A 12492-nucleotide genomic window follows, 5' to 3' on the forward strand; every position below is an offset into this window, starting at 1 on the left:
TAGATAGATAGATATAGATATTCGCTAGATAGATAGATATTCAATACATAGATAAATAGATATTTGATAGATATTCGATAGATTGATTGATAGATAGATAGACAGATAGACAGATGTTTTCAACCTCTTTTTATTTTTGTCATTTGAAATAATATTGTTTGTGTGGGATCACAGAATCACCTTGGTTTTCTCTGTTTTTGACATCAAGATCACTTTAACTCTTACTCACATTATTGACAGAGCAGGTGAATGAATGTGCGTCTGAAAACATTTTCATTAAGATGAGTATCATCTGTGAATCTCAGGTTGGGAGACGTGAGCTTTTCTCCTCGTCTAACTGGAGGATTGAGCATGATCTGATCTCTCTAGAGGCGTAATCACAGATAACGAGCTCTTAAGTTTTTGCACTTGTGACGGTTACTTCACAGTTTTCAAGTAGGGTCAAGTGGTTGAATTTTCACTTGAGAGCAGATATTCTGCTGCTACCTTATTATCACTCCAGCTTCTCCATTTGCACTCCTTTATATCGAAAGCTCTCATTTAATGCACTATTATGTTAAGAATTAGGAACTAGAAGCATCAAAACCTTCTTAGTGTAAGAGGTGACGTGATGTTCTTGTATTTATACTCAGTGTGACTTCACACATCCACAGAGGACGAGAGCCACAGGTGCTTCATCAGAGAATAAAATCAAGAGCTCCATCGCTTGCTAAAGGGGGAAAAAGTTAATTTTATAATCTGAACTGCAATATAATAAACATCTTATAATGCTGCTGCTGCTAAAACATCAAGACAACAATATTTTAGGACCTGATCTGGAGTCATTATAGGGCAAGTAAAATTATATACTAAAATACTAACAAAAAACATTTTTGGTACATACAGTGAAAGCCTGTGTAAATGGAATATAATGTTAAATGAATAGCATCTCTTCTTTTATGTTCCACAGAAGAGAGTGATGATAAATAATGACAGAATTGACATACTTGGGTAGTTAAGTACCTACATGTTTCTGTTGAAATGCTATTTTATTAACCTGATGCACCTGCTGTGTTCTTGAATATTGCCCATAAGCATATTCAATATTAATACAGTTAATATTAATGAAATGTTGACACACATGGATGTTGCCAGAGAAACAAACAAGCTCTGAGTGTGAGGAGGCGAGCGGGATCTCAGAGTCGTAATTACGGTAATTCTGACACGACGTGAACACGGCATTAAATATTCATCGAAAACCTAATGGTGCTACGAAGGACAAAGTTACTTGAGTTCTGGAGCCTTTTGAATTTATATTAGAATTCAGGTGTAATTTGCAACCACAGATGGAGCCGCACAGCAGCTGCACGTGTCCATCTGTCCAACACCTTAGTATTAATGTCAAAGTGATGCTCTAGATATGCAGAATGAAAGCAAACGCCGTTTGCACGATTTAATAAATATTTTATTGAAAAATTCAGAGGCACAGCATGCGGTCCAGTGCATGGAAATCAATCGGCAGCATCAGAGAGAAAGAAGCCTCGTTCCTCATGTTCTTTACCATGTGTTTATGTCAGGAGCGTGAAGTGATGCGGGAAAGACACAGCCTCGGGCGCCAGCGGGTTACACCGCACATCCAGACTCTTCAGAGCAGGCATGAGCGACAGCTTCTCCATCGGAAGTTCTGAGAGAGAGAGAGAGAGAGAGAGAGACACGCGAGACGTGAGATGTGTGCAGCATCAGCCCTTCAGGTTTGGAGAAATATTGTTCTATAATCTCCGTGATTATCAAGAGAGATAAATGTTCCTTCATTAGGAAAAACAAAGTATTACATAGAGATCAGATACAGACCCAAGATGCTCTGCGATTCATTTTTCATTACCCAAAAGATGCACTTGGTATTTTTCTCATTAACAAGTTTTAAATGTGATTAAATAAAGAGCACAGATCAGATTAGATCGGAAAACATCAGCACAAAGTAAACCTTGTTCTTGACATTTATTTCCCTTATCTACTCCTATGCAAAGCATGCTGGAAACTAGAAATCTACTACATCAATTAATAAAACCAGTTAACATCACACACATCAAGTTAATGTAATGATCGACTCATCAAAATAATGTTGGCATCTTAAAAGCTTTTATTAAATTAATCATTTTTTAAATCTTATTTTCCAACCATGCATTTATTTAATGCATTTAGTTTAGTTATTATAGTAACACTTTGCAATTAGTTAAAATTAGTTCATTCATAATAAACATGGTACAGTACTTATTAATCTTTGTTATTAATAAAAATACAACTGTTTGTAGTTAGTTCATATTAGCTCATGTTTATTAAATAATATATTAAGTAACTGATTGCTTTGTATATAATCTTCCTGATTTCTCTCAATTCCTCAGCATATCCTATAGTTTCGAAAAACTTGATGTTGTAACAGAAACTATGGACTCTCTCTTTTGTTGCTTCTTTACCCTTAAGGAGGCAAAACAAAATTAGAGGTATTTCGTATTGCATGGTGAGAAAGTAACCTATCCTACAGAAAAGCATTAAAAACAGCTAGATCTGATTACTTTTTGTCTCTTTTAGAAGGAAACAAACATAACCCTAGGTATTTAGTCAATACAGTGGCTAAATTAATGAAAAATAAAGCATCAACAGGCGTTGACATTTCCCAACAGCATAGCGGTAATGACTTTATGAACTACTTTACCTTCAAGATCGATACTATTAGAGATAAAATTGTCACCATGTAGCCGTCAGCTATAGTATCGCATCAGATATAGAGATCGCTATAGATCTCCTGAGGAACAATTACACTCATTCTCTACTATAGGAGAGGAAGAATTGTATAAACTTGTTCAGTTATAAACAGAATTTATAAAAACAATTTATCTTTGGGGCGACTTGCACTTTCAAGAAATCTTCAGGTTGTCCTTCACTTCAAAACTAACCTCAAATGGAGAAAATCTCTGAAATAAATCTTTAACTAAAGCACTCAGGAGAAAGCTGTCATCTTAAAGGTTCTGTAGGCAAAAACACCCACTTAAAGGCTGAAAGAAGCTCAGAACTAACTGAGAGGTGTGACATCAAGGGAAGGACAAATCAAATTACCACACTGCACTGAGAAAAACAGAAAGGAAGTGAATTTTAGAGGAGAAAGAAATGCTTTAAATGTATATGTTAAATCCAATTAAGAAACTGAATTTAAGTATCTGCTAAAACAAATAAATGCAACGCAGCTGCACATAATGAGCGCTTTTGTGTTACTATTGGTGTAGAACGGGAGTGGGAGGAGCCTAATCAAGTGATCAGAGACACGCCCACAACACTGTGCCTCTCAAAACAAGCCAGAACGTGAAGCACAGGAGCTGCTTAGAAGTAATCAATAGAAATAATTTAAATAATTTTCAAAGTCAACAAGACAATTTTATTAATGTACTGCTCCTCAGTTATTTAAGAAAATCAGTTAACACAAAAAAAACAGAGTTTACATTACACACATTATTAAGTTAATGTAATGATCAACTCATCAAAATAATGTTGGCATTTTAAAAGGTTTTATTAAAATAATAAATTAGAATTTTTTATTTCCAACCATGCATTTATTTAATGCATTTTTTAAGTTATTACAGTAACACTTTGGAATTGGTTTACATTAATGGTTTACTAATTGGTTTACTAATGCATTAGTTAATGCACTAAATAACAAACTAACAAGCAGCAAACATTTGTTACGGTATTTATTAATCTTTATAAAAAAAATACAACTGTTCATAAAAAAATGCTAAAAATGTATACTGAACTTTAAATCCAAATTAAGAAACTGAATTTAAGCATCTGCTAAAACAAATAAATGCAACGCAGCTGCACATAATGAGCGCTTTTGTGTTACTATTGGTGTAGAACGGGAGTGGGAGGAGCCTAATCAAGTGATCAAAGACACGCCCACAACACTGTGCCTCTCAAAACAAGCCAGAACGTGAAGCACAGGAGCTGCTTAGAAGTAATCGATAAAAATAATTTAAATAATTTTCAAAGTCAACAAGACAATTTTATTAATGTACTGCTCCTCAATTATTTAAGAAAATCAGTTACCACAAAAAAACAGAGTTTACATTACACACATTATTAAGTTAATGTAATGATCAACTCATCAAAATAATGTTGGCATTTTAAAAGGTTTTATTAAAATAATAAATTAGAATTTTTTATTTCCAACCATGCATTTATTTAATGCATTTTTTTAAGTTATTACAGTAACACTTTATTAACAAATAAATGCAACGCAGCTGCACATAATGAGCGCTTTTGTGTTACTATTGGTGTAGAATGGGAGTGGGAGGAGCCTAATCAAGTGATCAGAGACACGCCCACAACACTGTGCCTCCTAAAACAAGCCAGAACATGAAGTACGGAGCTGCTTAGAAGTAATCAAGTGCTAATTTTAAGTGAGCGAGGTAGGTAAAAGCCTTTCATTTCAATGTTTCTCTTAAAAATGACAATTCCCAATCTGTCGCTTAAACAGTGACTTTTAAAGCAGAAGCGTGTCATTTTTTGACACTAATAATGCACAGAGAAGTAAAACACTGACTCGATTAGAACCGTTTGTTTGAGTGTGCCGACTGAACCAATCACGTGAGTTTAGGGGCGGGATTATCTGTTTAATTGACCAATGGCTGTTCCGGAAACCTGTTGCAGAACACTCATTATTTTGTAATTGTGTTTAGTGACACTAGCGAAGCAGAAACGGCTCACTTCAGCTTCAAAACCTGTTGCCGAAGCACTGAAATCTGAAAGGAAGCCTGAAATGAGAGCGTGAAGTGTTGTGATCGCCGTCAGCCAGTGACGCACTTCTTTTTGTGTGTTTAGCGTGTGCTGTTTCTCACTGTGTTGCTTGTTGCTGTTATTATGTTGTACTGAGATGGAACGCACTTATGTGAGATTGTCATTACGCTCTACGAGACGCTTTCATCTTTTGTAGCCATCAGATAATCACAAAGAAAAAACACTGTCATGGAAACGATGGTTTAGCGCCTGGCTTTTATTCGTATGAATCCTTTTCAGAAGTAGTATGGAAGCGTTTGTGAATTGATATGGAAATTGGAGACATTCTGTTCTTGGTTCAATTACATCTGGGGTCTACTGTAAAGCTGTATGAAATGCATTACCAGCTCTAAATAAGCAATTTGCATTTTAAATGCACATCACGTACAGGCGCGCAAGAGATCAAAAGTGACAGGAAAGACTTTATAATGTTAGAAAAGATTTCTATTTCAAATAAATGCTGCTCTTTTGAACTTGTGAATCCTAAAAAATGCATGAAGGTTTCCACAAAAATATTTTGCAGCACAACTGTTTTCACCAGCATATTAGAATGATTTCTGAAGGATCATGTGACACTGAAGACTGGTGTAATGATGCTGAAAATTCAGCTTTGATCACAGAAATAAATTACAGTTTAACAGACATCTGTTTTAAAACAGCTGATTTAAACTCTAGAAATATTTCACAATTTTTAAAGTACTTTTGATCAAATAAATGCAGTTTTATGACAGTTTAAACATTTAAAAATGTCTCACTACACTAAATAAAATATGGAGTGTATTTAAAATAATTTCTCTCTTCTGCTTTGACTGGATGTTCAGCGTTGCTTGAATATCGCTGATCTCTGACCGGAAGCCGATTGGGTCGTGTGGAAATCAGAAGTTGTTTTTTTCTGATTGATGTTTGTTTGAACAGTGAGCTTGTGCACCTTGTGAATTATTAATACAAACATACATTTTTGAATAGATTTATAAGCACTGGGAGGGTTTGAATTGTGTTGACAGTAATGAAATGTGCAGATGCACATCATGATTGCCTGTGACAGACTGTGGCATTTTCTTTGCTGTCACATTTTCTGAACTTTCCATCTAATTATAAACATCTCTGAGAGTCGCTGCGCTTCTGCCTGCAACTTTCTGACATCGACCCTCTGAGTGTTTCACATTTACAGATTCACTGCTGTAGTTGCACGGCCACACAGCGCCGTCCCCATGAAAAACAATACTTTTCAAAACAAAACTTTTGAAAGCCCTTAAGTTATTTTTTGCTTGTGCAATGTTTTTGCATGAGAATTAAGCACAAGCTCAATGTAATACTAAAAATATATAAATTATTTAAATTGTAATTCTATGAGATGATGCATTTGTTTGATTTTACTAACAAAAATGTGACTTTCATGACAGTATCTAACAGAAATGCTATTGTAGTTTTTATTAATATTTAATTTTTTATATTTTCTGTTTTTATTCATTTGAATAATATTTTTGCATGTTTTTGGCACTTTTATTTTATTTTTAAATGTCTTTATAATTTTCATAAATTTTTTCGTAAGTTTTTCTTTACTAATTTCTTTTTATTTATATAGTTTATTTAAGTTGGATTTATTTTATTTCAAATAACAAAAGTTGTTTTATGGTTTTAATTTTAGGTAACTATTATAACCCTGAACTCTAATAAGTGTTAAAATTATTTAAAAAAAAAAAAAAAAGCATTGATTATTTTATTCAAATAGGTTTCATGTCCCATTTAATTTGTTAATTTAACAAATAAAGCACAATCTCAATGTAATGCAAATATATATATGTATATGTGTATGTATATATGTATATATATGTGTGTGTGTGTGTGTGTGTATATATATATATATATATATATATATATATATTATATTATTCAAATTGTAATTATATGACAATGCATTTGTTTAATTTTACTAAAAAAAGTGATTTTCATGACACCACGCATCGCTAACGTGGTCATTTTAAAAATCCCAATTATTAATATTTTTATACTTACATTTCTGTTTTAATTCATTTTAGTAATTTTGTTTACATTTTTATTACTTTTTAAATATGTCTATTATCTATGTTTTTTTTATTTTAACAATTTTTACTTATTTATTTTTTACAGATTTTTAAAAAAATACATTTAATTTAAAATAACAAAAATTGTTTTATGTTTTTAATTTTAGTTAACTATAATAACCCTGAACTCTAATAAAAATTAGAATTTTAAAAATGTAAAAATAAAGCATCTGATTATTTTATTCAAATACTTATTTGCATTATTTACATTCTTAAAAGAGAATTATATCACAAATGCATAAGAAGTTAATTGGGCCTAAAATAGGTTTCGTGTCACATTTAATTTGTTAATTTAACAAATTAAGCACAATCTCATCAATGTAATGCAATATACATATATATATGTGTGTGTATATATATATATATATATATATTATTTGAATTGTAATTATATATGACAATGCATTTGTTTAATTTTACTAAAAAATTTGATTTTCATGACCGTATCTCCAACATGGTTATTTTAGAAATCCTATTATAGCTTTTATTAATATTTTGAATTAGTTTTATTTTTATATTTTCTGTTTTCATTCTGTTTCTATTATCTATATAGATTTTCTATCAAGTATTATTTTTCATTTCAGGGGTTTTTTTTTTATTTTTTATTTTTTTTTAAATTTTATTTCAAATAACAAAGTGTTTTTTTTAATGGTATTAATTTTAGTTGACTATATTAACCCTAAACTATAATAAGAATTGAGAATTACAAAAAATGTAAAAGCAAAGCATCTGATTATTTTCTTTAAATACTTGCTTGAAAAAGTGCTTAATGATCATGAGAATAATATCACAAATGCAGATGTTAATTGGACCCAAAATAGGTTTTGTGCCACATTTAACTTGTTTAACTTGTGATTTAGAGGTGAAGTGTGACGCACACATGTTCCTGAGATTCACTGCATTCATGTTTTCTGTGTTTGCAGATTATTCTGCCGTATTTCTCAGATCTCGTTTCTGTGTCTCATGCTGTGTGTTTTGATGAACACTATTATGCATAATGTGTTTGCGTGTGTGTGTGTGTGTGTCTCTGCCCTCACAAAAAGTAGATGCGTTTGTCTCTTACATAAATGTGTGATTTCAGAAGAAGCGTCGATCTGTCCATCAGTTTTCTCTTAAAGGCTCAGTATGAATGACAGGTCTAATGAGAGTTAATTATCCTGTCGGTTTGTAATAGTGTTTGTCACTGCTAGAACACTTCATACCCGTTTCACTCAGTTTGGAATCTAATTAAAGACAGATTTCAGCCAAAAATAAACAGTCTGTCATTATTTACTCACCCTCGTGTCATTTCAAACATATGACAACAGCAGATCAGAAAACAGAAGCAGATATTCTACGTAACAAAGAGCAGTGATTTATACTCTCTAAGACTACAAAAACAACCCTGAGCATTTCATAACAGAAGTCCAGCTGTTTTATGATTTTTTTTTTTCTGAAAAAGCAAATTAGTGTTGTTATTGTTCATTTAAAGTTAACTCAAAACTATTAAAAATGATTTCTGATAACTAAAATAAAGCTAAAATAAAATAAAATATAAAACAAATAAAACAAAACATTTTGTTATTTTATTTTATTTAAGTAAATAAAAAATAATAATAATAAAATAGCATAAAAAAAGAAAATATTAGATTAAAAAGAAATTAGAAATATGGCCTTGGCACCTAACAGAAAAAAAAATTCACTTAAGATGAAATACTAAAATGATTACAAAATAAGTATAAAATTACAATTCTTTTGCAATTACAGCTCTGCATCTTACATGTAATTTCTTTACATAAATATATGTTTATAAATATAAGCATTTTTTATTTAAATAAATAAGTAAATAAATAAAATAGCATAAAATAAAATAAAAACATGGAAATATTAGATAAAAAAAACTTAAGTGAAAATTAGAAATATGACCTTGGCAACTAACAGAAAAAAAAATCATTTAAGCTGAAATACTAAAATCATTAAAAAATAAGTATAAAATTAAAACTCTTTTGCAATCACAGCTCTGCATCTTCGAAAAAAAGGTCTAATATTACCAAATTTGATGATGGCGAGTTGAAAAATAAATCAAAATTAACCAAAATAATCAATAAAAACTTTCCAACAAGTACAAAATATGAAGATTTAAAAATAAATAAATAATATATGTATGCAATTATTAAAATAACAAATGCAATTAAAAATGACATTTTTAATACTAAAACTGAGCATTACAGTGTGCAAAATAGTGGAAAAAATGTGTTCAAATTTGTAATTTCTTTACGTAAACATAAGTTTATAATTGTATGAGCATTATATTTAAATAAACAAGTAAGTAAATAAATAAATAAATAAAATAGCATAAAATAAAAACATGAAAATATTAGATTAAAAAAAAAAAAAACTTAAGGGAAAATTAAAAATATGACCTTGCCAACTAACAGAAAAAATATTTAATTAATTAAGGTTACATAGAAATATTTTTAAAAAGTAACGAAAATGACCAAAAAAAAAAAAAAATGTAGCACCTAAGAAATTACTAAAATAAAATATAATAACAATAATTTAAAGCTAAAAATATTACTAAACACTATAATAATATATAAGTAATATTTAAGTAACACTGCAGCAGATTGTATACTCCACTAAACTTCCATGAAATTCATGCAGGTTTGGAATAATGCAAATCACAGGTTTCTAACTATACTGAAAACAGCATGACGCTTCATTTCAGGGTGAACTATTGCATTAAAGCACATCTAGTTAATATGTGTGGTCACCTGTGATCTGGTTCCCCTCCACACTGATGTGCTGGAGGCTGCTCACATCCGTCAGGCGCTCGGGGAAAACCGTCAGCTTGTTTTTGGAGATGTCGATGCTGATCAAGTGCTGCATGTTGCCAACCGCCTCCGGCAGAGTTGTGAGGACGTTACCCTGCAGATCCACCTCTACAGGATAACAAGAAAACCCTGCTTCAACACAACACTCTGTATGTGCTTATAATGTAGTCTGGGTATCTACTTGGACAGTATATTCGGTGCAATCAAAGAATCTCCCATGAGGCACTGTGCATGATGTAACTAGGTCAGTCAGTCTGAAACAACTTACATATTTGATTTGATTCACATTTTGCAATGAACTGCAAATATATTGTCTTTCATACTTTTAACCAACATTTAAAGTTTTAGGGTTGGTGAGTTTTTTTTTTTAAAAAAAGTCTCGTGCTCATCAAGGCTGCATTTATTTGATACAGTAAAAATAGTGAAAAAATATTACAATTTCAAATAGCTGTGTTCCATGTGAATATCTGTTAAACTGTAATTTATTTCTGTGATGCGCAGCTGAATTTTCAGCATCATTACTCCAGTCTTCAGTGTCACATGATCCTTCAGAAATCATTCTAATATGCTGATTTACTGCTTAAAAAACATTTCTGATAATTATAAATGTTGAAAACATGCTGTTTTGACTCATATTAAGGCAGAAATATAGAAAATTATAAAGGGTTCACAAACTTTCAAGCAGCACTGTGTATATATATATATATATATATATATATATATATATATATATATTAAGCGCTGCTAAAAGTTTGTATATATATTGTTGTGTATATATGTATTATGTATGTATATATTTATTCATTCAATTATTTATTTATGTAATTATTAAAATAACAAATGGAATCAAAAATGTAATTTTTAATACCAAAACTGAGCACTACAGTGTGCAAAATAATGCGTTCAAATAGTAAATTTCAAAGAACTTTACATAAACATAAGTTTATAAATATAAGCATTTTATTTAAATAAATATGTAAATAACTAAATAAATAAAATGGCATAAAATAAAATAAAATATTAAAATATTAGATATAAAAATGTAAGCGAAAATGAGAAATATGACATAATGAAGAAATAATAAATAAAATTATTAAATTAAAATGAATTAAAGCTATAGAAATATTTGTAAAAACTAATGAAAATGACTAAAAAAAATTAGCACCTAAGAAAATTACTAAAATAGAATATGATAGTAATAATAATAATAATAATAATAATTTTTTGAAAACATTCGTGCTGCACAATATTTTGAAGGAAACGTCATACATTTTATTTTTCAGGATTTACAGATGAATAGGAAGTTCAAAAGAACAGCATTTATTTGAAATTGAAATAATTTGTAACTTTATAAATGTCTTTACTGTTACTTTTGATCATCCTTGATGAATAAAAGTATCCATTTATTTAAAAAACTTTGTAACAGTTGTCCATTGTGTGTCCATTTAGTTAAAAGAGAAGGTATTTAAAAAACTACAGTAGATGAATGTGCCAAATCCATATTATTATTTAATATTGATATTAATAATTAACATATTTTTTATTTCAGCAATAACAACTGCAGTGTATGATGAAATACATTGTTAATGTGATATAAAGTGATTGGTCACACCGCCTGCTGCTCCAGAGAGATACTGAAAATCTTGAAGTCTTACCTCTTAACTGAGTAAAAGTGAGGAAGAACTTGTTGCTCAAGGCTTTGATCTGGTTGTTGGCCAGAGAGATTTTCTGGATGTTGTCTGTGCAGCTGCGGATCATTTTGAAGACGCCGTCAGGAAAACTAACGAGGCCGCAGTCGGACAGATCTGAGGCAGAAAACAGAGTTGATTCAGACTGACTCTGGCATCAGAGGTGAAATCAGCTCATTAATACGAGCGTCTAATTAAGAGATTGTGTTGTTCGGAGAGCCGTCGCCTCGGCATATCAACAAGCTCCCATTGTGCAATCACTCAGCAAATCACGCCGAATACTATCAGGATGACGGACAGAAATTAACACAGTCATTTGGACGCTCTTGACGTGTGTGTGGGTAATCAAAGTGTTGGGTTGCACAATGCCGCTGATTGCCATTTAGGTTTACTTACTCTTGCCATTAAATGACTAATATGATGATTTAAGGAAAATGACACTTGATCAATTGGTAAATGGTCAAAATCAAGCGTATATTTGATTTGAAGGAGCCATTCAGCACAATAGCACCATCTACTGAGCACAGATCAAAACTAAATAGTCAATCAATAATAATCAATAACAATAAAAATAATAAAATAAATTATGAGGAACAAGAAGTGATTTTTTTTGGAATTACACAACTCTGCATCTTGGGAAAAAAAGGCCTAATATTACGTAATTTGATGATGCTGAATTTAAAAATAAATCAAAATAAACCAAAATAATCAATAAAATCCAACACCTTTCCAACACGTACAAAATAAGACTGAAGATTTAAAAAGAAATAAAATATACATAACAAATGAAATAAAAAAAATCATTTTTACTACCAAAACTGAGCATTACAGTGTGCAAAAAATAAAAAAAAATCTCTCTCTCTCTCTCTCTCTATATATAAATTATCATTATTACAATGTATTATGTATAATATATTATATTATTATTATTTAAAAAAAATATGTATGTATATATATATATATATATATATATATATATATATATACACACATATATATAATACATTTATTTACTGCAATGATTAGTTTTGGTAGTAAAAATGACATATATATATATATATATAGCTTTAATGCAATCAAAAATGTCATTTTTACCACCAT

The 12492-nt window shown here is 30.4% G+C and overlaps 1 protein-coding gene across 4 annotated transcripts in view; it reads right to left on the reverse strand.

Moving 5' to 3' along the window:
- Positions 1-1406: 1406 nt before the first annotated feature.
- The window catches only part of lrrc20 (leucine rich repeat containing 20), a 15971-nt gene continuing 4885 nt past the window's right edge, over positions 1407-12492 (reverse strand). For 3 of the 4 annotated variants that reach the window (XM_051123774.1, XM_051123772.1, XM_051123773.1), the window contains exons 3-5: positions 11359-11508; positions 9644-9811; positions 1408-1663 (exon numbers count right to left, since the gene is read on the reverse strand). In XM_051123774.1, the coding sequence (XP_050979731.1) occupies positions 1548-1663; positions 9644-9811; positions 11359-11508 (434 nt within the window). In that variant the 3' untranslated portion in view covers positions 1408-1547. Of the gene's footprint in view, positions 1664-9643; positions 9812-11358; positions 11509-12492 lie in introns of all 4 variants that reach the window. The other variant, XM_051123771.1, reaches the window with a different exon arrangement.

The sequence above is a fragment of the Labeo rohita genome, chromosome 12 (genome assembly GCF_022985175.1).
Source record: "Labeo rohita strain BAU-BD-2019 chromosome 12, IGBB_LRoh.1.0, whole genome shotgun sequence".
In the NCBI taxonomy this organism is placed as follows: Eukaryota; Metazoa; Chordata; class Actinopteri; order Cypriniformes; family Cyprinidae; genus Labeo; species Labeo rohita.